This window comes from Chroicocephalus ridibundus, chromosome 1 (genome assembly GCF_963924245.1).
Source record: "Chroicocephalus ridibundus chromosome 1, bChrRid1.1, whole genome shotgun sequence".
In the NCBI taxonomy this organism is placed as follows: Eukaryota; Metazoa; Chordata; class Aves; order Charadriiformes; family Laridae; genus Chroicocephalus; species Chroicocephalus ridibundus.
The window spans coordinates 145355138-145380817 of NC_086284.1; the positions used below are offsets into that span (position 1 = coordinate 145355138).

Here is a 25680-nt window from a genome sequence, read left to right on the forward strand (position 1 = left end):
TTCAGATGGTATTTCCTGTGTTACAATTTGTGCCTGTTGCCCCTTGTTCTGTCACCGGGCACCACTGAGAAGAGTCTGGCCCCACCCTCTTGACAGCCACCCTTTAGATATTTATAAGCATTGATGAGATCCTGTCTCAGTCTTTTCCAGGCTAAACAGACCCAGGTCTCTCAGCCTTTCTTCATAAGAGAGGTGCTCCATTCTTTTGGTCATCTTTGTAGCCCTCTTCTGGACTCCAGTAGTCCCTTGTCTTTCTTGAAAGGTCAGAGCTCAACGAGAGCAGGGACTCTGAAGTCTCCATCCTTCCCTAAGCATTCATTCTCAAGCTGGAGCCCCACAGTTTGTCTCCCACCAAGCTCCATGGTCCAGCCTGTCTCTTAGTTATCTCCCCAGTTTCCTAAGCCTCAGCTTCTCAATACTGAAGTCCGCTCTAGCCAGTGGTGTTATAATCACTCCACTTACTTGGGAGTCTCTGGCGCAGCAGCAGTCCTCAAAGAGAAAAGTAAGAAAGGATTACACAGCCAGGCCATGTTTTTGTCATGGAAATGCCAGGAGTAAATAATTCCATTCCTGCAGCTAAATGTCTTGGTAAAGTCTAGGTATAGACTGTGCAGTGACATGACCTGCTTCCTTTGGGTTGGTCTGTTAACCTGCCTTTATCTACCAGTGCTAATTCCCAGGTTTAACAGGTAAACCACGGCTGACATAACCATGGGTGACTTACGAATGTTCTGACACCCAGATGAGCTGCCTGCTCAGTGAGCATCCCAGAGGTTGGGAGAAAGCTAGTGCTTGGGGATGCCGGTGGCTCAGTACCCCTGTGTGAGCTGAGGGGCCAAGAGAGGAAATTTTGTATTGTTTTTTTTTTTTTTTTTAAATCTTAATATTAGGACTGTCAAGCATTTGCCTACCTTGATTTTGTAAGGAGAAACTGTCTAGGAATCACCGAGGCCTGTTTACTGCAAGTTAAGACATATTAATTAAAGAGCTTTGAAGCCGTTCATGTTTAGCACAAAGACACATTTGCTTATTAGTCATTAATTTGCACATTATTGATGTAAATCAACGTTTTAGGCAGCCTGGCTGAAACATCCTTTCTTGCTCCACACCTCAGTCCTTGTGCTTTTTTGGATAAACATGGCCATTAACGCATCGGGCCGTTGGCCATCACCAGCCGAGATGAGACAGAGCAGACTGATAGAAGGACTCAACTGTGCCAGTGCGGGGCATCCCAGGCACCTTTCTCTTTCCCGCGGGCTGCCTGCAGGTGCTGGCTTGGAAGCAGAACAAGCTGGGCAAGTTAAGGCTTGAGAAGTTTATTTGATGCAATAATGAATTGTGGTGCTGACATACAAAAGTTATGCTTGTCTTATCTCGAAAAGATAGTATGGCCTTGATCACTGGTTAGAAAAGGAGGGTACTGTCATTTTATTACCTTTGCTTCTCCCCCATGGTTATTTATGCTATTAATAAAGGGCAAAAGGGCGTTATGCACGCCGTTTCGTAACACCGCGAGGGCAGGCTCACGGCAGCAGCAGCACCAATAAAAATCACGCCGGTGCATGCTCTGTGCCGGCGGGCAGGGGCGCGGCAGGCGAGAACATGCACCGGAAAGAGGCGAGAGCACGACAGCGGGATCTCATTCTTCGTGGGATTGCTGCTCTTTGCGCCGGCCCGCCGGCAGCCAGCCGCGCCCCGCCGCCATTTTCCAGCGGCACCGCCTCAGGGTCCCGCTACCGGAACCCGCCGTTGCCTCACAGCGACCGGCCAGGGCTACGCTAGCCGAAACACGGCGGGGGGAGGCGGCGGGCAGCGCTCTCCCACCTCCGCAGGGAGAAGCGGGACCCGCCGCTTGTTCACCGGGCGAGGGGCCCAGCGGCCGGGACACCCCCGACCAGCTGGACTCCCGCTGCAGCGGTCACCGCCCCAGCCACCTCGGACCTGGCGGCGGACCCGAATGGGGTGGCCACTAGGGGGCGGTAGCAGCTCGGTATTGATTGGCGGGGCGACGTCGCGGGGCGAGGTTTTCCCTTCCGTTCCGGGGCAGCGATGGGGGCACAGCTCAGCACGGTGAGTGCGCCTGGGTCCCGGCGGGGCCGGGGGCGCCCGGGCCCTGGGGATGGCGGCGGCGGGAGGAAGCGGGCCCTGTGCCTCCTGGCAGCGGGCGGTTGTGTGTACCGGCTGCCGTGGCGTTGTGTTCGCCCCGCATCCCCGGTTCCTCCCAGTCGCCTGAGCGAGCTGAGGCCCCGAGGCCTGGCCGCGGGCCAGGGGAGAGGCGCGGCGGTCCGCTCCTCCCGCCCCACGGGCCGTCTCTGGGTGCCCGAGCAGAGCGGGGGCCGTTGAGCAGTGTCGTATTGGTGCCCGAGGCTCCGGCTGCCACCCCCTGCTCTGCTCTGTACCCATCGCCTGGGGGTGCCTGTGCTGGGAGCCGCGTCCGCCCACCCGCAGGGCTGCGGTGACTCTGGGGCCTTCTCGTGGCTGGTGTGGGCCCGGGCGTGTGTGCCAGCGTGGACACCCACGGCTCTTGTGTGTGGGATAGCGGTGCCTGTGTTGGCTGCCGTGGGGTGTGCGTTTTTCTTCTCTCAGTTCCCTGAAGAGTTTTTCAATGTCCGTGCTGATGGCTTTGAAACTACCAGCCTGGCAGCTGCTGCTGTAGTGGAGAGTTCTTTCGGGATCGCATCTGCCGAGCGGTGGGTTTGCAGCGGTGTTATCCGTAGCACACATCCCTACCCTCTTTCTGCAGCTGCCTGATACATCCTTTCTTTCCTCTGATGCAGCCGCTCAAGCATTTTTAGCTCTAGGTTTGTGAGACGAGCAGGACAGAGGTGGATACAACAATGCTTATTTGGGTACAGCTGCTTAGCGGGTTACTTGAACAGAAGGGGATGACACAGATGATAAAACTGTAGGAGTGCCTGTCCCTGAATCCTCTCATCGTTTTCTAAAACAGATGAGAAGAACATTTAACTAAGATCACTAAAAAATAGGGTTTGAATGAGGCAGTGAGGTAGAGGGGATTGGAGCTGAGGGTACAAGATTTCTCTTACTAAAGAAGCATTTGGTTTGTGTGTTTGTAGGGCAGTTCAGTGGTGGAATGTCGTACCATAAGCTTATGCATTTAACTGTATTTTGCTCACCACACCCCAGTGGAAAGGGCTGGCAATCTCAATGCTATGGCTTTTTTCTTCTAGCATTTTTTGTTATCCTGCAGGAGTCTCTTTCCACTAATAACAACTCCGGCTCAGTTACTTATTTTGTGATCTCTGTTAGCAAAGATTTGTGCAACTGGAAACTATGAGTCACCACACCTTCATTTAGTGATTCCTGGCCTGATGGTCAGCCAGTCGCTCCCTCTGCTGCTGTAGGTCTGATGCGGCTTCCGTGATTGCAGTGCACTTACTTACCTTCACAAATACCTTGATATATATATACCCTGTGGTAAGAGTATATAGATCTCAACCCTGAGAACATATTTCTTAGCAAGGATACTTTTTTGTAATGATTCAGCCTTCAGTTCTTCCCCAATGCACGTTTGGGGAAAGAGTGTGTTAATCGTATTTATTGAAGAGCTGTGGTAGTTTTCACTTGACATCAGATGACCCAAAAATTATTTGCAAACATGGGAGAAAACATTTATCTCTGCAGACAGGTGGAGAAGCTGACTTGTAGAGATGGATTTTTGAATTCCACTCACCTCCTGCCTTCCTGATCATCTGTCACTGACCTACATTAGTGTTGGAGTTGGGACTGAGCCTAAGCTTTTAAATTCCCATTCTCAACTGCAATTTTGCTGGACCACAGCTGTGTGCTTTTTAGATAGCCATATCTGTAAATGAAATTAGTTTATTTTAACATGTTAACATCTTATTTGAAACATCATCTGCTGCAGGTTGAGCTTGCTATTTCCACCAGGTCTCATTCACCTGTTGCAATTCTCAGTAGGGAGTTTATTTGCTACTCTGTCACTTTCTTTAACAACTCCCCTCTTTTTTTGTCACTCAATAACAAAAGTTCTTCCTGGAGCTGCAGTAAACTGGTGGATGTGCAGGAATTCAGGAATAGCATTCCTGTAAACTTCAGCTTCTTCAGGAAAAAAAAAAAAACCACGTATGGAGCTATTTCAGTATTTTCAAATAAAAGTGAAAAATGCAATGTGTGTCTATGGTGTGGTGTGACTTCAAGCTGTACCCAGTGCTGATATATTTTAAACCTGTACAGCAGCATTTTAAGAAGAGTTTATGCTGTCCCTTTTAAAAAAAAAAATTATTCTTGCCACAGTTTTAGTAATAATAATGTAGGGCTTTTTTTTATTTTGTTATATAGCCTTCCGAGAATTTTCACAGTGGTGGAAACGTGCTTCTAAAAGACTGGATAGGTTCCTTTAAAATAAAATGAAAGTGAAAACTAACTGGGCAGGACTTTGAGCTCTTCCAAAAATTAGTTGGTATTTTTTTCTTCTTCTTTTTTTTTTTTTTTTGATACTGTCATGCGTTTTGCCTCTTCTCTCATAAGGCCTTGAATAAAAATTAATTGCAGAGTTGGAGAGGATTTTATATAAGTAGTAGTTGTTCAGTTTATTCTCCTAAGTTAGGACCAAGCCTGCCTAGACAGGTGACTTTGTAGGCTGTTGTGCTTATCTAACCTTGCAAGAACAGGATTGACGCAGGGAACAGGTTGTTTCTAACAAAGGCATGGGCCTCCAGCTGAGCATGATCCTGGCAGACTCTGCGCTTGTAGCCTGCAGGTGACCCATCTTCAACCCACCAGGTGCCTGAGGCGTGTGGCACTGGGTTGGGGAGGTGACATCTTCATTTTGTCCACCCAGCTGTAGTTGCAGCGGTGTGGTCCCTTCTATGCTTTCCTGGACTGGTGTGGCTACTCAGTCTCTCCCAGCCAGGCAGCTCACCCGTGGTGCTGGGGATGGAAGGGGTGGTGTGGTGCAGGAGCATAACCTGCTGCTGTCTTCTGGTGCTTCAGCCGGGGGGTGAAGCTCATCTCTGCAGCAGGCTACACGACCATGTCTCTTTCTGCCTCCAAGCGCTGTGACATAAAAGGCTCCAAAGCAGTGGTGCACATTAGGTGATGTGGTTGAGGAGCCTGTCTGCCCATGTGTGCACCAAGGAGCACAGAAGCACAATGGTGGGTGGGGAACCTGAGTCATACCCTCACCCAGGGCCATCACAGGAGAGCAGCCAACTCATGAAGGCTTATCTCCACACACATGCACACAAAGGAGCACAGAGACACTGGCAGATGGGGCAGCCCCAATAACGCACCTGGAGAAATGAGCCTCAGCTCTTCCCAGAGCTGTCTGGGGAAGCCATTGCCCTGTGGGTGATGTCCATCTGCACGGGTCCATGGGAGATTGGCTCCCCTTGCAGGCTGAGGGGACACATTTGGGGATTGTGCGACATTTAGGGGAGGAACCAAAGGCAGGAATCGAGGCCATTTGGGGAGGAACAAATGTAGGGAAAATAAAAGGGTGAATGGATAAAATGGGTTGACCCTGCATTAACAGGCAATCTCTGTACCCTTGTATGCCTATGTCCTCATTAAACTCCATAGCTGCTTTCCCGGGGAAGGGATGCTGTTTTGTATGCATGTGTCTGTGTGGAGGTGTAAGCATGAGTGCCTGGAGGCAGACTGCAGGTTGGAGGGCCTGTGTGTCTGGTGCCAACGTGAGTGTGCAATGATTAACAAAGATGAAGATGGACTAGCCAGCAAGTAGGTGAGGTGGCCTGGAAACCAGGTATGTGTGCATCTCTGAGAATGAGACCACCAAAGGCACTGGCTGCTGTAGGGGCTGGGGGTCCTGGGCAACCACCAGAGAGAGAGTGGCATCTGCAGTTGACTGTGGGACCCTCAATTACTTGGGGGTCCACAGCACATGAGATGGTATGTGAGGGGGTGTGTGCAAGAGCAGCTCGTATGTCCAGATGTCAGCAACTGGGGAAACTGGAATCTGGGGACAGCTGTTGCTAAGACTAAGCCAGCTACTGGTAGATCCACCTTGTACACGTGTTTCCCACTAACAGACCTGCATCCTAATCCGTCGGGAAGGGGAACAGGATGAGGCCATCAGTGCTGTTTGTGTGAGCATCTGTCTGTATTGATCAGTGTGGCCAGCCACATGTGTATTTGGGCACGTATTGTGTATGTGTGTCCGTGCGCATGCCTGCTGGATATACGTGCTCAGCCTTGCTAGTGGCTGGACCAGGGAACGTGGAGCTGTGGCATTCTAACTTCTGTCAAGCTGCTGGGTTTGGCAACCCTCTGCTGGTATGCCAAGTGCCTCAATGTAAGAGAAACACCAGGTATTCATAAAGCAAATTGGTGTGTTACACTGGCTGGTGTTTTTTTAATGCTTCCTCTTCCTGATTATATTAGTACAAAGAAACACAGTTTTTTTCGGTGGTTAGGTTGTCATGTCATGCTACCATATTCCTTTTCACCAAAATAATTTTGTGTTGTTATGCACATGTGCCTAACGCTTTCTGTATTGCTGCAGTTGGGTCGAGTAGTGACATACCCAATATGGCTAATCTACATCACCATCAGAAGGCTTTTCAAGAATCCCCATCCTGCGATTACTCTGAAGGATCCTGAAGTGAAGTATGCATTGAGGCTGATTGATAAGGAGGTAAGTGCATGTATAGTGCGAGCATGACCTCTGCATGGATACCGTGAAATGCTTATAGCTTCTTAAATCTTGGGTAACGTTGCAGCAGGGCGAATACTTGTATTTGAAGGAAAGGACTTCTTCATAAGTGCTCCTTGCCTAGTGTAACTGAATTCTGCAAGCAGCCTGTTTCCAAGAGTGGAGGATGCTGCTTTAGAAACGACCAAACCTGTAGTTTCTGTCACATGTACCTCGTGCCTGTGAGAGACGGCCTGTAAATTCCCTGATGAGGGGCAGAAGGCCCTCCAAGCCTTCAGTGGAATGCTTCAAACACTCGCAAGGAAATAAATAATGCAGACTTGGCTTTCAAAGAACTGATAAGACTAACGCTTCTGGTGCTTGAAAGCGTGGGAGAACTGCCTTGTGAAGACAGGGTAGTTCTGCCACTCGTGTGGTGAGCTTGCTAGTTCTCGAGACCATTGTGTTCAGTAAGTGACCTTTGCTTCATTATCCATGAAATACATATGAAAGCACACACCCTCTGCTAATGAAACTTACAGAGATCATGATAAACATATATGACTATGGCACTTGTCTCTCTACCCAAATCATGCTACATGTCACCTGGGAGAAGGGAGAAACCTGAGACAAGGCTGCACTCAGCAAGGGGGGTGGACCATGCTAATTCAGCAAACATAAAAGGGGAAAATAAGTGCCCCTAGAGAGGGAACAAAGAAGAAACAAAAGAAGAAGATCGTGCCTGGGAAGATTATTCCCAAGAAAGAGACCATACCTGGGAAGATTTTTCCAAAAAAGAAGATTATGCCTGGGAAGATTCCCTGAAAAAGACGCTGGAACCAGGGACGGTTATCTCTTTATCTCTGTTTTTTTCTCTGTCTTTTCCTTTCTCTATTCTTCAGTTTCTCTTTTCTCTTAGAATTGTTAAGTAACGGTTAGAGTTGTTAAGTAACGACCTTAAGTACCACTTGCCATAAGTTGTTGTGTACCTGTTGTTAAGTAACACGATGCATACCTCACTGTTTGCCATAATTTGTTATATACCTAACCAATTATCCTGGCCTTGTTAAGACCTATACTAATAATGTTGGGTAACTAATAAATGTTTGTATACGGATGTTGAGATTTATCTCACCTTAGTCCATGCCATTGGGGATTTACAGATCTGCGTCATTTACCCCCCTGCTTTCCTGAGAGTGGGACGTGACAGTGCCGTGGAGTACATCAGCAGAAATTTACCTAAACTCTGCACTACTAGATTGGCTATGAGACAGAAGTTATGCTATCAGGCAGAGCAGACAGGTTTTTTTACGGTCGCTAGCATTCAGCACAGTAGTTTTCAGAACTATGTTGATACCGATTCCTTTTATTGGATTTATGTACTCTAATGTGTTACAGGAAGAAAGGTGTTTAAATGATACAGTCCTGACAGCACCTGAGCTGTCTCAGATTCTCTTTCTCTCTGTTAAAAGTAGAAACAATTCTGTACCTCCCAGGCTGCTCAACAGGGTTTTCAGAGGAAAGTCATGGCTTTTCAGGGTGATGGATCTTGCTATCAGAAGTTGGTAACTCAGCTTATGGGAAGGGGACCAAAGCCACGAAAGGTGAGAAGCCCAGATTTCCTTTGGATAAATTCACCATCAAAAGCATGAGATAGGAATCTTGGCTTTTTCAGGTGTGAAGTCACACCTGCAGATAGTTTCAGTGTTGACTTTTTAAGTCGATGAGCTAGACAAGAAAGTTTTCAGAAGAGTTTTGATGAAAAGGACTTTGGACTGGAACAAAGCTTTGTTTAAGGTATAGAGAGTACACTGATAGCATGGCTTTCATTTGTTGTGTCTGTCAAAATGGTTACTGTCATTCTGAATCCTGATTTCATAGGAAGTGAAAGCTTCCCCATGGCTTGGGCTGGGCGGCATTACTGAATTTGTTTCCCATGCGTACTTACTGAATTTATTTATTTTCCATGTGTACTGCAACAACGCTATTATTATATACCCGCCACTTTCTCATGAGATCTGTAGCATGTAGTTGCACGTACAGTCTGCCTGACCTGCAGGAGGGGAGGGAAGCTTGAGACACTGCACATGTTTCTGAGTATCAAGCTACTTGCAAGTTTCTGCTGTAGCAGTTTGTAACAGAAGAGAATTCACAGTTCACTTGATAGTTTTGCTAAATACTGATTTTTTTCTCACTGTGTTGTTATTTTTAATATTGGGATGGAGGAACAGTTCTTATATAGCCAGGTCAAATGCTGCTGCATATGACACCTTGATCAACTGAGAATATTTGACTGATGGATGTTTATAATTTTTTGCCTAAATGGGAAATGTGTCCTGGAAACAGAAGTTAATTGTGAAAAATAATAACTTGGTACACAAAGTGGTGGGAGCATCTAACATCCTGCCAAAAATGCGGTGCAAACATTCTGATCTTCGGTAGTAAACTTCTCAGTATTGCCGTATTCAGCTGTTTGGGAAAGTTGAAATTAGTAAGAGTCTTTCTGACATGCTTCAGTTTGTATTTTACAACCTATTAAATTTGAAGTAGCTGAGGACTTTAATGTAAAACCACCTGTTGTTACACAAGAACATTTTAACTTGGGAAGATAATTGTGGCTTTCAGTGTCGTTGTGGAGCCTACTCAAGATACCTGAGTAGTTGGCTAGAGTTTACCTTCATTGCAAGAGGAATTTCAGTATGCTGGTTTTACCTTGTAGTATTCCTCCATTTGCTTGCCAGCCGAGCTGAAGACCCTCATATTTTTAAAGTTTCTGCTGTTTCCATGTTGGTATTTGTCATTCCCTTTTTGTGACTATGAAGCTATTGGTACCTTCACCAGCAGAGCGCCAAAATGATTTATGTTTAAAACAAAACATGAACAAATGAACTCCCTGTTTTGGGAGTAGCTGTGGACTGTAATTTTTAACCTGACGTATTTTGATGATATAGTTGGGGCTATGGCCTTGCAGAAACTTTTCTTAGTGGATTGTGGCCGAAGGAAAGAAACAAGAAGCTTGACCAGGAAGGGCAGTGGCAGGAAGCCCTTAGACTGATTTTACAGCTAAAGAAAATGGACCAGTGATTGCAATGGAAAACTGAGTCATATGTACTGGGATGCTGTACAGCAATACACGTGTGAAATTTCAGAAGCCTTCCGCAGTTATGTAGAAATAGTTTTTAGTTGTCTGCAATCTGAAGTTTTAAAAGCACTGGTCTAGAGAATGCCTAGTTTGACACATGTGTGTCTTCTAACACAGCTTAAATTTTTGTGTATGAAAGCTAGAAATGAAACATACCATTTTGTCAAGCTGTTGCAAGAAGTCTTTTCTTCCTCTACCCACTGTCCGCCTTTTACCTACCAGGTGAAACGCTAACATCTGCCCAAATTGAGTATGCCATACCTCCCATCTGCTGAACGAAGAAATAAGGGTCATAAGGTTACCTCCTAGTGTTTAGTATAGGAAAAAACTGTCATAATATAGTTAGGTGTGCTAATTTAGCTTATGCCTTAAAAAAGCCCATGACCTCAGAGGTTTTTCTTGTAATGGTAAGCATAATTTGTTTGTTGCCTTTCAGTGGCTTCAGCAAAGCACCGGCCTGCAAAACTGTTCTCCAGGTTTGCATTTGCATTTGAGAGTGTGGAAAACTCCTCAGCACCTGCAACTTGAGACAGAAATGCATGCTGGTAGCCACAGGCCAAGGGCTTCCAGGCACTTGGGGCATTGCCAAATTATGGCAATGAGGAATGCAGCGGAGATGACCCCATGCTGGAAATGGCTTCTGCGTCCTGTGTCAAGGCTATCTTTAATCTAGCCTTGACTAATGACTTGCTGAATGGCATGGCCAGTGTCTTAGCCATGTAACAGAGACAAGGTGTAGGCATGCTGACCTAGGTACTAGGAATTTCTTGAGCCTTTTAGTGTTTCTCACGATGGTCTCATGCGATGCACCAAAATACTCGTGTTGAAATACCTTCGGCAAAGCTGTCTTGAATTTAGTTGATGAGATGATTAACTGGGAATTCAGAACTTTGTTCTTTCTGCATGCTATTAAAGACAGCATGTTAAAATAAGGGATTATCGGCAAAATGCAGCTTTGAAGCAGTGAAGCTCGTGCTGAAAATTTCATACAGGAACAGCAGCAGTCAGTGCGAGAGCGGCAGTCTTAAGTCCACGTTAGCTGTCTTTGTAGTGGAATTTTCAATGGCAGTTACTGTTCCTGAATAGACATAAGTACAGAGAAGCCCTTTTTAGACTGCCACTCAGTTCCTTTCTTTCTTCAGCATTTACCTTAAAATGATTTATTGTGAAGAAAATTCCATCAGTGTGACCAGAACTTGTAAAAGAAGACTAGACAAACTGTTGAGAAAGAAATCTGTCTCCACTGGTTACTTTAAAAATAAAAAGAAACAAAAAAAGGGTTACGGTATTTTATAGGATGTTTATGAAATTTTCTCTAGAAGGGATATTATGTCCCATAAGGCTTTAAATAAAGAAAGTCTCTGGATGAGGGATTAGGCTGTGTGCTGTTTCTTTCTGTCTCTTTCTGCTGTGTTTTTCAATCCTATGAATCTGACCTGATTTTAAGAGATAAAACTTACGTAGTGTAAGAAATAGTATTTTATTTACTCACTACCAAAATCTTATTCAAGGTATTACTTTCCTAGTAATAGTCATAGTCATAATTTTGTAATATAGTTCTTACCTAAATAGAGTGCTCTTTTCAATTTTAATTGAGGATTAATTCAATTTTTATGGGGAAGATATTTTTAAGGCTCTTAGGGGATGAGGTTGCTGCTTCCTAATCTGTTTGAGATCCACTGGTGTCTTCTGAAATAATTTTCTACATTAAAATTGTTAATTTGTGTGATTTTGAGACATCAAAATTTTTTGGACTTGAACTCCTGTATATTTAAACTTTAAATCAGAATTGAAGAACTGATTAATTTTTTTCTTGTGGCCTTCTCAGAGAAGGCAATGTAAATGTTCCTGCTATTTAGAAGGTTATTGTTTAGTCTTAACCTGCATATGAGTGTCTTGCTAAGTTTTGCTGTTCGCATTTAAATATACACCAAACCAGTATTTGCATTTGTCTGTTTTATTTCTACTTCTGTATTACTTCTAAAATATTTTGAGATAAAGTTAAGCTTTCAGCGAGTTTGAAGGAAAAGTTGACCTCTGCAGGATTGCCACGTTCATAATTGCATTATGTGAAAATTTCATGTGGGATGTTGCTGTCCCTCAAATATTTAATGCTGCATGAAGCTAGACTAGTGTATTGGTTTTACAAGTGAAATCACAAACATTAAATCCCAACAACATAGCTGATTGTTCTTTTTATTTTCCTCTTTCAGGAAGTTAGTCATGATACAAGAAGATTTCGATTTGCTCTCCCTTCTATAGATCATGTTCTGGGTCTCCCTGTAGGTACGTTCTGGCTTTCCTTACTGAGAATCCAAGCATTGTTAATTATACTATAGGAGATTTTTTGGGGATTTTTTTCCTACATTTTGAACTGTTGAATTTCAAATACTCTTGAGCTGGTATTTAGAGCTTTGCAAGATTATCATCCTGCTGTGAGTCATCTGCAGGGTTTGAAGTCTTGTGTGCTTACGGAGAGTGTACATCCATCTTGTTTCTGTGAAGACAGTAGAAACAAACACTGGTCTTTACTTGTATTTTTCCAGTCTTGGCTTTCCAGTGTGTGTTATTCCAGTGGTGCTTAGTCTCTGTGCTCGTTTTCCGTCCCCTGAGGCAGCGCCTTCATCTACTTCTCCTCTAGCACATGCAGTTTACCGGATGATCTGCTCATTTCTGAATTTGTAGCCAGTCTCATGGAACTTCTTAATCACCGTAGGGTAGATGTTTCCTTCGGCCTTGCCACTTCGCATGTTGCCTTCACTAATAGCTTAGTCATATTGTTTCCTACTGCTTATATAAAAAGCATTTAATTGTGACTTGTCTTTAACAGGGACTTCTGCTCTAACAACCTGTTGCAATGATTTGTGGATCAGGTGCTTCGTGGTAGTCCTCGGCACCTTCCCAGCATTCCAGTCCTGTTTAGGTTCCCTCTTGTTTGGGATATGTTATTCTCTTGATCCTGTTAAGTAGCCATGACAGCAAAACTAGTTTCCCTCCCTTACCTATAATGAACGTTGACAAGTGAGCTATCTCACATCTGTAATTGTTCTGGTCCTACACACTAACAGAATGGAAGCCGTCTGGGGTGAATTTGGCCTGTTGGATGCCATGGCTTCCTCCAGTGTTTTAGTAAGGTCAGGGCAAAGCACTTTCTCATAGCCCGAGAAGGTGCATGCCTGGCCCTGCATGGTCCCAGAAGCAGCACAGTCATGCTTCCAAAGGTGTTCCCCGCAGACTAATCTGTGGGTGAGTGAGGGAGTGGTTTACTGGGTGAGATGTGGGAAGCAAAGAGAGCTGAAAACTGATGAAGGTGGTAAAAGCAGCTGGGAGCAGCAGGCTGGGCAGCTGTGGGACAGATGCTGGTGTGCACTCTGCATATTTGGTCCAGCACCAGCATTTTGCTTTTACCACCAGCTCTGGAGCATTACAGGAAAAAAATGCAGTTCCCTCTGAGGGAGAGTAGGATTGTGTGTGGCCCCACACAGAGGCTGCCAGCTGCTGTCCTGTCAGGGCAGGGTGAAGCTCGTAACAAGAGCATAAGGCATGTTTTCCCTTTGGGAGGAGCACCTTTTTTGGATCTGTACAAATTTTTGTGAGACATGCTGCGGCAGTGGTCCTGTCTGGCCAGGTTCACAGGCTGCGGTGGTCACCATGGGTCTGTTCCTGGAGGAGGGGGCGGTGAGGCCACCCCTTGTCTGGAGGAGGAACAACTGGCTGCTGCTGCAGCTCCCTTCGGGTCTTCCCTAGCAGGAAACATTCCTGCTACCAGATGCATATAGGCTTTGCTAGAGGGTTATTTGAATCACCCTTACGTTATGTCTGTGTACAGCTTCAAGTGAGTTATGGTCGCTCATTTCCCAAGTCACCAAGTGGCACGTCTTCATTCACCCACTGGTTGTCCTCACTGGCCCTCCAGCTTGGCAAACCAGCTCCTGGTAAAATCCCTTCTTTGTGTTCCCATAACAGGCAGAGGAACTGCCCTGTTTTTGGAGAGCTGCATTCATCTTAAGAGATGGTTTGTTCCGTTGACCTGGTTGTGATAAAATAACAAAAAACAAATCCCCCCCCCAGGTATTCTTCAGTTGGGTTGGGAATTTTATAGGGAATTTATAGAAAAACCTTCCAAAAGAGTTAACTCTAGGTTTTTTTCATCCAAAACATAGACATTGAGAAAGAAACTTTTGTAGAGAGTTCAGTGAATGTGTGACAGATTGAAACGTGGTCACTACAGTCAAATGTTAAGCTGGAGGAATAGCAGGGTTAGAAAGGTTCTTTATGTCTAGGCAGCCTCAGCAATGTCAGCTAGAAGACCTCCTGGTAGACATGAGCAGTCTGTGGTCAAAGTAAGAACAGTTATAAACTCAGTTGTAACTAAACTGTAACAGTTTATAACGAATATGTTAATAAAGAAGTGTGAACAGCACTTGATGGATTTCCCCTCCTGTGTCCTTTTTACTTGTCTGTAAATCAAGAGGTATATCACATCTTTTGCAGGAGCTCACATACCCTTACGGCTTTGGTAAACGTAAACGCGTGAAGCAATCAGATATGATTGACGCATAAAATTAGCAGCAGAGTTGTCTGCCCTCCCAGGTAGAATCTGTGCATGGTTAACAACTCTGGCAAGGTGTTACGATGTCACAAAAACGAGAGAGGAAAAAGTGGTGCCCCAAAACAAGGTAGTTAGGAGAACTTTGCAACTGCATTTGCAATCCATGCCAACTCAGCACATCCACTGAAAGAAAAACCTTTTGCAAACAAACTGCTTTTTTTCTTCTCTGCATGTAGGACAGCATATCTACCTGTCTGCACGAATTGATGGAGCTCTGGTTGTTCGACCTTACACTCCAGTTTCCAGTGATGATGACAAGGGCTTTGTGGATCTTGTTGTTAAGGTGAGAATACCACGCTCTTTTACCAGGTTGGGCAGCTTCTGAGCCCGCCTTTACACTTGCAGTGCTATGTGAAGTCTGATGTGCTGGCTTCTGTTCAGGTATCTGCCATGGCGGACTTCCACTTGTAAAATGTGATCTGCAATTACCTACAATCCATGTGGCGTTTTACAAGCACTTTTTTAATGAGTGTGTCTCATGAGACGCTGCATAATTTTCTGTACTTGCATACTGCAATTTTCCAAAATCTGTGTAGGCCTGCAGATGCTCACACGCTTTTTTAATCCTTCTGAAATCAGGAATTAACCTTGCCTGAACTGTCAGCTTCTTCTGAAGCTAATGTAATATGGTCATTATGATCATTAAGAGCAGTGATCATTATTGTTACTCATCCAGACAGTGCGAGTGACTGATTTAATTGGCAAGAATGTGATTTTGAGCCTTGGGATAATGTACTTTAGTTTTGTCTCTTGGTAGTTAGACTAAGCAAATATATTTAAAGCTGACAGGAATTTAAAACCTGAATATCTGCACTGGATTTCCTCTTGGAATTCTACTCTTAAATTTTTTTCTTTTTTACAACTAATAACGATTTATTCATTTGTTGTGAAACTAGATGTGAATTTGCCTTTTACTACCTACTTATCTTCACGAGCACGACGTTGCACACTGAAGACGTGACAAGGGAAAAATGTAAATCTTTGATGTTTCACATGACTCCTTATTCCCAGAGTGGCTCTCCATGCATGGAAATGATGCTGCTGTTATAAAAGTGTAGCTAGTCTTGGATGGAACTCTTTCACGCCCATGTGATTTAAAACAAAAAAAACCAGCACGGTTCCAGCAATGTAACTACACCCACGGATAACCTGTTGGTGAATGGTTGAATATTCAATTAGTTGGTATCCACTCTAACTTTGAGGTGCAAACAGTTGGTATCCCAGCAAGGTTTGGGTGTATTCCTTTGCAACTGAGCTGTCAGGGATCTTTCTCAGAAGTTGTTCTGTTGGAAATCACAGTGGCTTTTGTTTTTTTGGCTTTTTTTTTTCTCCCATTTGAACTTGGGTGTAAATCATGTTGATTTCTGTGTTACAGAAATACAGTGGAGAAATTGCCAGTCTGTGTCCAATCAGATCAAAATTGGGACAAGAGTGGGACTTTAATCTTTTTCAGAAAACTCAGTGTTTCTCTTTTATTGTCAGTCAAATCTGCATTGGTAGTATTTATGTAGTAATTATGTTCTTTGCATGAGGAGTATGGGTACCTAAATATTTGAAGGGCAAATACTAATTTTTGAGCTGTGAGATTAATTGTTTCAGTGTTATTTTTAACAGATCTACTTTAGAAGCGTCCATCCAAAGTTTCCTGATGGAGGGAAGATGTCTCAATACTTAGACAGCCTGAAAATAGGGGATACTATTGACTTCAGAGGACCAAGTGGCTTGCTTATCTACAAAGGAAAAGGCAAGGCTGACTCGGAAGATATAATTTATCCGGAGTAAACAATATCAAAAAAACCATTATGAAGATTCTTTTCTGTTGTTAGAATCTCTGCAAAAAAGAAAATGCTAGTGTCTTAATTAGGTCAACGGCCATCCTGAGGGGGATTGTTACATGACTGTTCTCAAAGAAGGGAATTCTCTCCCTGCTTATACGGACGTAGTTTATACACTGCTAAAAACGTTTGGTATTTGTGCTGTCTGGTGCTAATTTCACAAATGAAAATTAACTTTATCAGTAGGAAGTACTTTTATGCCAATATAAAATATCTCACTTTGGCATAGCGCAGCCACAAATGTGTCACAAAAACCTTCTGGCAGCAAAAACCTTGTGAGCAGCAGAACTCAGACACGTGATTTTCCAGAGCTTAGTATGTTGTGTTCGTATTATCCTCGATGAAAATAGGTGTGAATACAACAAATAAAACATTCTCAGCAATTTCAAACTTTCTGTCGGATTTGGCAAATCAGCTCAAAAAGAGGACATAAATATACAAAAGCATACACCCTGCATATTTCAGGTTTTCCCTTAAAATAATCTGCATGGGATAAATAAACTCTCTGAGCAGATTAATTCCTTTGTGTTAGAACTGTTTCCAGAATATGGGCTTCTGAATGTCACTGTGAATATGGGACATGAGCAAAGAGAAATACTGATAGTGATGGCTTGGTGCTATTGTCAAGAGTGAGTAATAACCCATGTCATTGTCTGATGTTACTGTCACGTGTCTCACAGTCTCTAATCATCTTTCAGGATTTGTTTTAATTTGTGAAATCTTCACCTTTGCCTGTTCCCTGCTCCTGCTTTACCGGGGGGAGAGGGTGATAGGGCTGAAACAAAGTCAAGTAGCTGAACATGCTGGGAAGGCATCATAGGCCCTGTTTCCTGCTTTCTTCAATGCTTTCCATTGTGCTCTCTCTCTCTCTCTTTAGGTGAGTTTGCTATTCGGCCTGAAAAGAAAGCTGAACCAGTTACTAAAAAAGTGAAATATGTGGGGATGATCGCAGGTGGGACTGGTACGTATATATAAAGATGCATCCTTTGTTTCTGACAGCTGGTAGATGTGTTTGTTCATATTTTCTCTCAATTGCTCACTTGCGCTTTCTTTTGCTCTTTCACATTCTCGCATCATTGACTTGCCTTTCTCTTTCAGGGATAACACCTATGCTGCAGATCATTCGAGCAATCATAAAAGACAAAGATGACCCTACAATTTGTCAGCTGCTGTTTGCTAATCAGGTAATTCTGACCTTTTTTCTGTTTATAAAAGTTTTACTTAACTAACAGAACTGCACTCAGCAAATTAAGTTCTTGCTGAGAAAGCCTGGTACAGAAATATAAACCCTTAGGGGAGAAGTGAACTGAAATGTTGTAAACTTCACATATAAAATGAATTGGTTTTTTAGTGTTACTACGGAAATGCTGCTTTCCTCCCACCTAATGCTCGCTTTTCTGTGTCTCATTGTTCTGTTTCTAATGTGGTTTATAAATGTGTTAAATGTTCTCCATTCTTTTATGCAAGCTGTTAATGTTTTGGGCAGACTTTCAGGGCTGTCTTTCTTAGTAGAAACATGAAAGAGGTGGACGTCTGTCTCCTTCAGCAGTTGTAATTCCCCAACTTTGCAGCAGGGTTTGTATGTGGAATCTTTTTGTTTGAGAACACCTTGGGTGAGGCTAGAATTAACACTGGTCTCCGGCAGCTCCCTCAACTACTGAGCTGTGATTCTGCATGGATCCTTTCATATCCATTCCCTCTGTCAGTTCTCCATGCATTTTTATTGCTCTTCGAGGTGTATCATACTGCCCTGCTGGACAAAGGAAAGGTCTCTCATCCATGGAATCCTTGTGATAGAGATTTCTTGGATGACCAGGCAACCCAAATGGTGGTGTGCTGCCAAACTGCAATGCCCCTTCTTTGCCTGATGTTCTTCTGGTGTTGATACTTTTTGCTTTTAAATTTCTCCATCATAATGAATATTTGTTTCTGGATTATGAGTCATTACTTACGGTGAACCTCACTTCATGCCTGTGTTTTTTACCTTCTTAAGCTCTCCTCTATCATTCCTCTCTTCTCCGATATTCAGCATGTCCTCATTTCCTTTGTACCATGTCTGAATTATAAAACAAGATTTTTCTGTCCTGAAGCTATGATCCAAGTGCCAACAGATGCCCTGTTCTGATGGTTTATTACAGTAAGCCCTCCTTAAGAGCCCTGCCTGGTGCCCTCTGGCGCTGGCTGGTGCAGTCAAAGCAGCTGGTCCCTGCTGAGCACTAGGAGTTGGCATAAAGTGCAGTTGCTATCAGGGCAGGAGGACCGGGATTTGCAATGAAAATGACTAATACAGGACTAGAGCTGCTTTAGCAACCTGGAAAACCTATTGCTTCTTGCAGGGAGGACTTGGGGAACAGTTGCAAGCGTATTAGCATCGGCCTTGGCTTTAAAGTGTCCTTGTTCCCTGTAACTGCACAAATATAAAGCAGCCTCATGACAAATGGTCAGTCAGGAAAGCCTGAACACTGGATATTTTTTAATATTTAATATTTAAAAATATTTTTAAATATTTAATATTTAAAAATATTTTTAATGTGTCCTTTGCTGATCTTTTATTTTGGCCCTCCTGAAAGAGCTGTGTTGGATTACAGATAACAATGTATATGGGCTCATACTATGCTTCTGACTAGCATGTTTTGAGTTGGTCAGACCCAGTTACAGCCTTTCAGGAACACGTGCAACTGCAGATCCAGAAATAGGCAACTTCTCGGCAGTAATTGCTGGCATATTCCTCCATACCCCCACAGTTACAGACATAGTGGTGTCCTCAGTGCCAAATTAAGGCTGCAGTGGATGGTGCTGCCACTTTAGTCTCTACCCTTTTCCCTCCTTCGCAAACTGCAGCTGCTCTTATGGGAATAAGGCTTTCTTTTGGGCCTTCAATGACTGCATCAGGGAGGAGCAGAACCACATACCCTGGGTAACATTTGTTGTTCCAATCAGAACTTGATACCCTTTTGGTTATTTGTCATTCCACATTCTGTTTAAAAAACAAGCAATCTCTGTATGGCACTGCTGATAAAATTTGAAGTGGCAAAGGTGAAAACTTGGCATTTTCCCAACTGAATGGCACAGTATGGAGGGGTAGGGAGATGTTAGTTTTTTGATGAAAGTTGCTAAAAGAGGGCTTTACTCTTCTGATGCTGCCATTAATTCCCTGAACAAGTGAAGGTTCTGTGTTTTGATAGAGGTTTTGCTTTGTTTTATTTTTCAGGGGGAAGGCATTGCATGGTCAGGATTTAGGGAAGTCCTGAACCTTTTTATTAGCTCTACAAAGGGGTAGTCATGGAAATAACTAGCATTTGCTCTCTTCAGCCTGTAAAACAGAGTTGAACGATCTGTTCCATCTCTCAGAGCTGTAGGGTAGCTAATGCTCCGTGGTCATCTGAGGGCTGCATTCAAATGCAGAGCATAATCATTGTTTTCCTTTTCCTGCAGACTGAGAAGGATATCCTTTTACGTTCTGATCTAGAGGAGATCCAGGTTCGGAATCCCAGTCGCTTTAAGTGTTGGTACACACTGGACAGAGCACCTGAAAGTAAGATCTAACATGCTACTTCCACTGAAGCTTGTTATGAGTATTAATGCATATGTTTGACAGGAGACATGCTACTTCATATGCATATTTCTAAGCTCCTTTCTTGCTTAATGAGTTGTGTCTGAGTGCATCCAGTAGCGTCATTCTTCACACTGTGATGCACAGAAACTCCAGATGCAATTGGGCAGTGTTTCCAAAGTTGCAAAGCTCACCTTGGATGAATGGTAGTGCAGTGTTCCTCCCATGGACACACCTGAATACTTACCATTATTTACTCTGATCCAAGGTGACCTTTCATTTTCCTTCCCCACAGATTTAAAGATAACATAGAACCATAGAATGGTTTAGGATGCAAAGGACCTTAAAGATCATCTAGTTCCAACCCCCCTGCCGTGGGCAGGGACACCTCCCACTAGACCAGGCTGCTCAAAGCCCCATGAAGCCTAGCCTTAAACCCTTCCAGGGATGGGGCATCCACAACTTCCCTAGGCAACCTGTTTCATGTTATCTTATTGTCTTGTGTTTAAAGCATGTATCAAGGCAGCCGCAGTGGGAGTGTCAGAGGCACTGCATCTCGTGGAGATATGTTCAAGTGCAGACTCCTACCTAGCTGTCATTGTATGGCAATTCACGGTAGCTGATCTTCTTCCTAGGCAATGGAATTGCCTTTGTATTAACAGTGTTTCTTAACGAAACTACTGTTCCAGCTTGGTGCAGTCCAGTTTTAAAGATAATGTGATACAGTTGGCTGATCTAGGTGAGACAATGAGCTAGCTGAATGTGCCTCCCTCATCTGTGCAAATTTGAGGAAGAAAAGGCTAAATAGTTACTGCTGTTGTGAAAAGGCTAAATAGTTTCCATGTCATTCCTTGTTGTTGTCTTTTCTTATTATTCCTTGTCATGCCCACCCACATCAGGATAGATTCACACTCATATTCAGTGATAGTTTGGGGCAGAGAAGGAAAAGCCATATGCCTTCTCTTACCTTATGACCAAGAATATGCCTCCCCTAGGGTGGGTGGAAGGATCTTGGTGGACAGGTCACCAACAGACCTACAGTCTGTTGGTGTCTTGTCATCTTCTGTAATTAGTGTTCTCATGGAATTTCTAAGGCAACTTAAATTCAGGTATAATCACTGTTAATTTTCTTTGATATTTGTGAATTGTGAACTGTAGTTCCGATAAAAGTTCCTCCTTAGACCTTCTCAACGTTGTTCTGCAGACTTTCAGTACCATACCTGAAACCAGACCAAAACTGGAAATTTTTGGATAGTCTGTGGGAGAGAAATGTGTCGGTCTTACTGGGCCCAAAGGTTTGGGTCAGCAGCTTTTTGTATCCAGGGCTGGGGATGTGATGGGTAAACCGGAATCCTAGTATTAACTGATAAGCACCATGAGTGTTCCTACTGGGAACAACTTCATCAGCTAGATTTCCCTAGTGAACTTGTAAACAGTGGGGTAAGGAGGATGGGTGTTTATTTCATAGCGCTGGAGCTGAGAAGATTCACATTCTGTTCACAGCTCTGCGTGAGATTTTCTTGGGGCTTTTAGTAAACTTTATTAAAAGTTAGCCCTTGTTTTCTCCATACATTAGTTTTGCATCTTAAAAGCAGAGGTGGCATTTTTCCCGTGTGACATAACTGTTGAGGACACTAACGCAAGTGGAGTGTACAAATGCTACAGTCCAAATTGTTACTAAAAAGACCACAAACCCAAACTTCATTCTAAACTGACTGGTATCGATCTTTTCCTCTCTGTCTCCTTGTTCCCCTTCCCCTGCTTTCATTTTTTTAACAGATTGGGATTACAGCACAGGATTCGTGAACCAAGAGATGATCAGAGACCACTTGCCCCCGCCTCAAAACGATGTTCTGATCCTCATGTGTGGACCTCCTCCAATGATCCAGTATGCTTGCATTCCCAACCTGGACAAACTGGGCTACACCAAGGACATGAGGTTCTCTTTCTAAAGAAGACCGATAATTCAGTGATTTTGTGTAGAAGGGAAGAAAAAACATTTAATGGGGAACAGGACAGAGTTGCAGAGATGGCTGATGCACAGTGCTGGGAAGCTACGTATACATTAAAAATGCTTCATTTTTTCTGAATCTCTGGTTAAATTTAATGGGACTAAAACGGCGCTGTATGTTGCACAGAAACAACTGTATTGTGGAAAGGTAGTGATGTCTAGTGCTCGGCTATATTGTACTTGTATACCCCATCTTGAGGGAGGACAGTATAGCTGCTTAGGGTAGTAAACACTCGTTTACACTTTTTCTTAGCACTATAATCAAATGGCAGTAATATCCTGCTTCCTAACACTGTGCATACCCAGGATTTTATTTGGTATGAAGAATGAAAATATATAGAATGTGCTGGATTATTCACCTTGCTTATGCCAAATTTTAATGCTTAAAGCTTTTAAGTATGAGGGCCATGAGTGTTTGCCTTGTATGCATAATCTTTGCAAGATCAGAAGCTTAAAGATCCTTCTTCAGTTGGAGGATGACAGTTAACCCTTTATGACTGAAGTTGTTCAAGCCGCCTCGTTGATCAAAACAGAGAGGTAGACAGCAATACAAAATTTGTTTCCTTTGTATTTTGGAATTGCCTCTCTTAAATGCAAACACTTTCCCAGCTGGTCACAGTTCTCATCCCTGGGCAATGAAAGAAACTACAGAAAGCAGGTGGCTTTGTACACTGTTCCAAAAATAGCTGGGTTTTTTTGCTTGTATGTCTGTGGAATACTGAAAAAAAAGTACTAACTCTTCTATTTACTTTTAAAAAGCAGATGGTGCCACTGGAGTACAAAAGCAGTTGTTCTGCATGTCCTGTGCAGTGGGAAAAAATGCCAGGTGAAAACTGGATCTAGTTTTAGTTTCCTGTTTCCCAGAGGTAGATTTGGAAAAAAGGGAGCTCAGGTTTTATTGCCAGGGTGGGTTTCAGCAGGTAGCCCAGCTTCAGATACAGTATGAATACAGTCAGGGGAATCAACTCCATCTCTTGCTCAGGCAAAGCTCCAAAGGGTTTTGCTTAGTAAGGATGCATGGGAACAGCCTTAAGTCACAAAACTGACAGCAAACACAAATGTCTCACTGAATCTAAAACTGTTTCTTAGATGCTGTTTACTATAGCTCTGATTTTTATTTTTTTAATATACTTTTTCTGACAGCAGCCTTTTACCTAGTCTTTAGTAAACTTAAGGCATCCTGCGTGCAGAACCTTCTGCTTCTAAACAACAGAGATGCTGCTGAGATTAGAGCTGTCCTGCAAGGAATTTGTGAAACTAAAAATCTTGTTCTGGTGATGAAATCAGAGTGACCGAAAGGATGTTTTGTCATAGATGAAGTAATGTGGATGCTTAGCTACAAGTATCAGTGTATAATACCACTTGTTTAAAGATTGGGGTAGGTATTTACGGTTATAGGTTGCCATATTTTCTTTTGTGCCTGTACAAGAGATGGGTACTGGGCCCTTAAAAGGTTAATTTTCAGCATGAATTAAAAGGAGAAGAGAGTATAGTTAATTTAAGGAACGTTGAATGGATAATACTGTTACTAATTTTATTAGACGCTTGCCTCTGAATTTTTGATGTGTGCTTCTGAAACTTGTTCTTTAATACCGTACTCCAGAGTACACAGCTTCTAACCAAATCCTGTCTGTTGCAACTGTTCACTCGCAGTGGATGCTCCCACTCGGCATCCTGTGCTAAGTCAACCATAGAAACAAGAGTCCTTGCAGCAGCGGAAAGGAAGTGCCTGTACAGCAGGGAAGGGGAGGTTTTATCCTCTCAGGGTGTTGGAGGGGGAAGAAAAAGTAGAGGTGCATTGGTGAAGGGTCACCCAGGGAGGAAGGAGGGAGAGGGGTTACTGTGTGGCTGAGGAATAGGACAGCTGTAGATTAAGGCCTCCACCAGGCACTGTCCATGTCGTGTACAGCTTGGGGTAAACGGGCCACGCTGCTGGGTCATCTCTGCTTGAGTCAGAAACTCCTGGTGGACCCAGGTAGCGTGGATATCTGTAGCCTGTGATAAGCTCATCATGCTTAAATTAAAGTTTCTTAAAAAAGTCGGGGAGAGGTCTTCTGCTGTTTTTTCTTGAGAGGGAGACCTACCTGGCTAAGCTACCCAGGCAACAGCAGCAGTGTTGCACATTTCCTCTTCTGACAGAAGCCTTTCTTCACTGAGCTACACTTCCATGGGCTCTTGAGAACAACTACGTTACTATACATTAGACTTAACTATACATTAACAAATGATGTCCAAAGAAAAGAAAAAAAACAACCCACACACCAACACAACCCAACCCCTTCACTTTGCTTTTACTAACCTTATTACACAACTTACCAAATTACCATTACCCGGGGTCAGCACCTCGCCTGGTAGATCAGTACGTGCAGTTACAGAAGCCGGGGGTATGGCTGTGAGGCACCTGAGCTGAGACCCCAGCTTGGCTGAAGAAATGAACACGGTCAAATTTACATTGTTAAATACTTTGTTGTGCGTCTTCAGCATTATTAGCCATAGTACAGAGCCTTGGCCAGTTCCCATCGTCGCTGAGGGCTTGGGCTCCTGAGCTAAAACCCTCAAGGCAACCGGACGAAGTGCAGGCTGGGGGATGAACCCTGTCTCCTAGAACGAGGGCCAAGCCCCTGTGACTTCTCTGAGGTAGCAGAGCCACGCTGGAGGGCATGGACCAAATGGCCAACTGCCCCAATATGTAACTTCCATAGTCCAAACTCTGGCTCGTCAAAGACATTTTTATTTTCCCCTTCCACTGTCCCCCTCAAAAAAATCACGCAAAACATCCAAAGGAAAAAGCCTGACCACTTTTCAGAGAGACAGCATTCCTACAGAACTGAAGTACATAAAAGACAACCCGCTGTTTATCCTGAAGACACCCAGTCAATGCAAAATTAAACCTTTTCTCCTGGTCTTTTATCCTGCTGCGGTATTGGTTATGCTGTTACTTTAAACAGGTGCTCCCCCCGTCCTCCTGAATGGCTGTAGAGCCCTCATTCTCAGCACATATCCCCATAGCTAGGCGTATTTTCTCTGTAGAACACCAGAACGCTCCCTCTCTGTCCCACCAAACCCCTGCTACCTGCCAAAAAAATACAAGGACACCAGTGCTTTGAAAACAACAATCTCAATGACCTATTTCAAAAACTAAAAGGCTTCTCTTCCCCATACCCAGCTGCATTTGTGACACAGCAAAAATTTCACAGTTCTTACTGTGTTTGGTTTCATTTCAGCTCACCTTTCAGCCGCCGCACCCACGCCATGGAAAGCTGGGAAAACTTTTGGCACTGGTGCTGCGGCTTCTTTATGCCTTTATTTTATTTTTTTTTTTTTAATGGCTGCATAAATAACAGCCTTTATTTCTCAGCTGCCCCATCTTATAACTCACATAGAAAATAGTAACATATAAAGGAGGTTTTGAAACTATTTTTTTATTCTGTTAAATAAAAAAGAAAGAAATTGTAAGAAAGCTACAGGCAGACGATTTTCGCGCTGACAAAGCAATTCAGACAGCTATAAACAAAGAGAGTTTACCAGTTTGAAAACTGAGCAGGTCTTCCTTCACTGGTTAACAGTAGCTGAAAGAAAGTAATTACAATTGTGCAACTCAGAAGTCTCACTTTGTCCAGTAAAAGCTGAGGGACATGAACTAAATCAGGCTATTAATGCATCTAGCTTTTAAGCTACTGAAAACAGAGCGTGAAATAATTTTGCCTCCTCCAGGCTTTTGCTCTCTGCCATGAGTGGCTGAGAGCTGCCTTTGGTGCCCTGAAAAGCAACAACTCCCACCAACAGCTCCAGGGCCAGGGTTTTTTTGTCCCCGATGGTCGATTTCCCCGAGGTTTCTTTAATACCTGCCACTGCTTTTTTGTCACACCTCGATCTGCTGGGCTCAAACC

The 25680-nt window shown here is 43.7% G+C and overlaps 1 protein-coding gene across 1 annotated transcript; it reads left to right on the forward strand.

Annotated features, from left to right (window-relative positions):
* Positions 1-1587: 1587 nt before the first annotated feature.
* Positions 1588-23831, forward strand: LOC134525839 (NADH-cytochrome b5 reductase 3). The gene is made up of 9 exons (XM_063357106.1): positions 1588-2070; positions 6509-6640; positions 11993-12065; positions 14568-14674; positions 16006-16135; positions 17104-17187; positions 17325-17410; positions 19662-19761; positions 21559-23831. The coding sequence occupies exons 1-9, from the start codon at positions 2050-2052 to the stop codon at positions 21729-21731; spliced, it is 906 nt and encodes a 301-aa protein (XP_063213176.1). The 5' UTR covers positions 1588-2049; the 3' UTR covers positions 21732-23831.
* The last annotated feature ends 1849 nt before the right edge of the window (positions 23832-25680 follow it).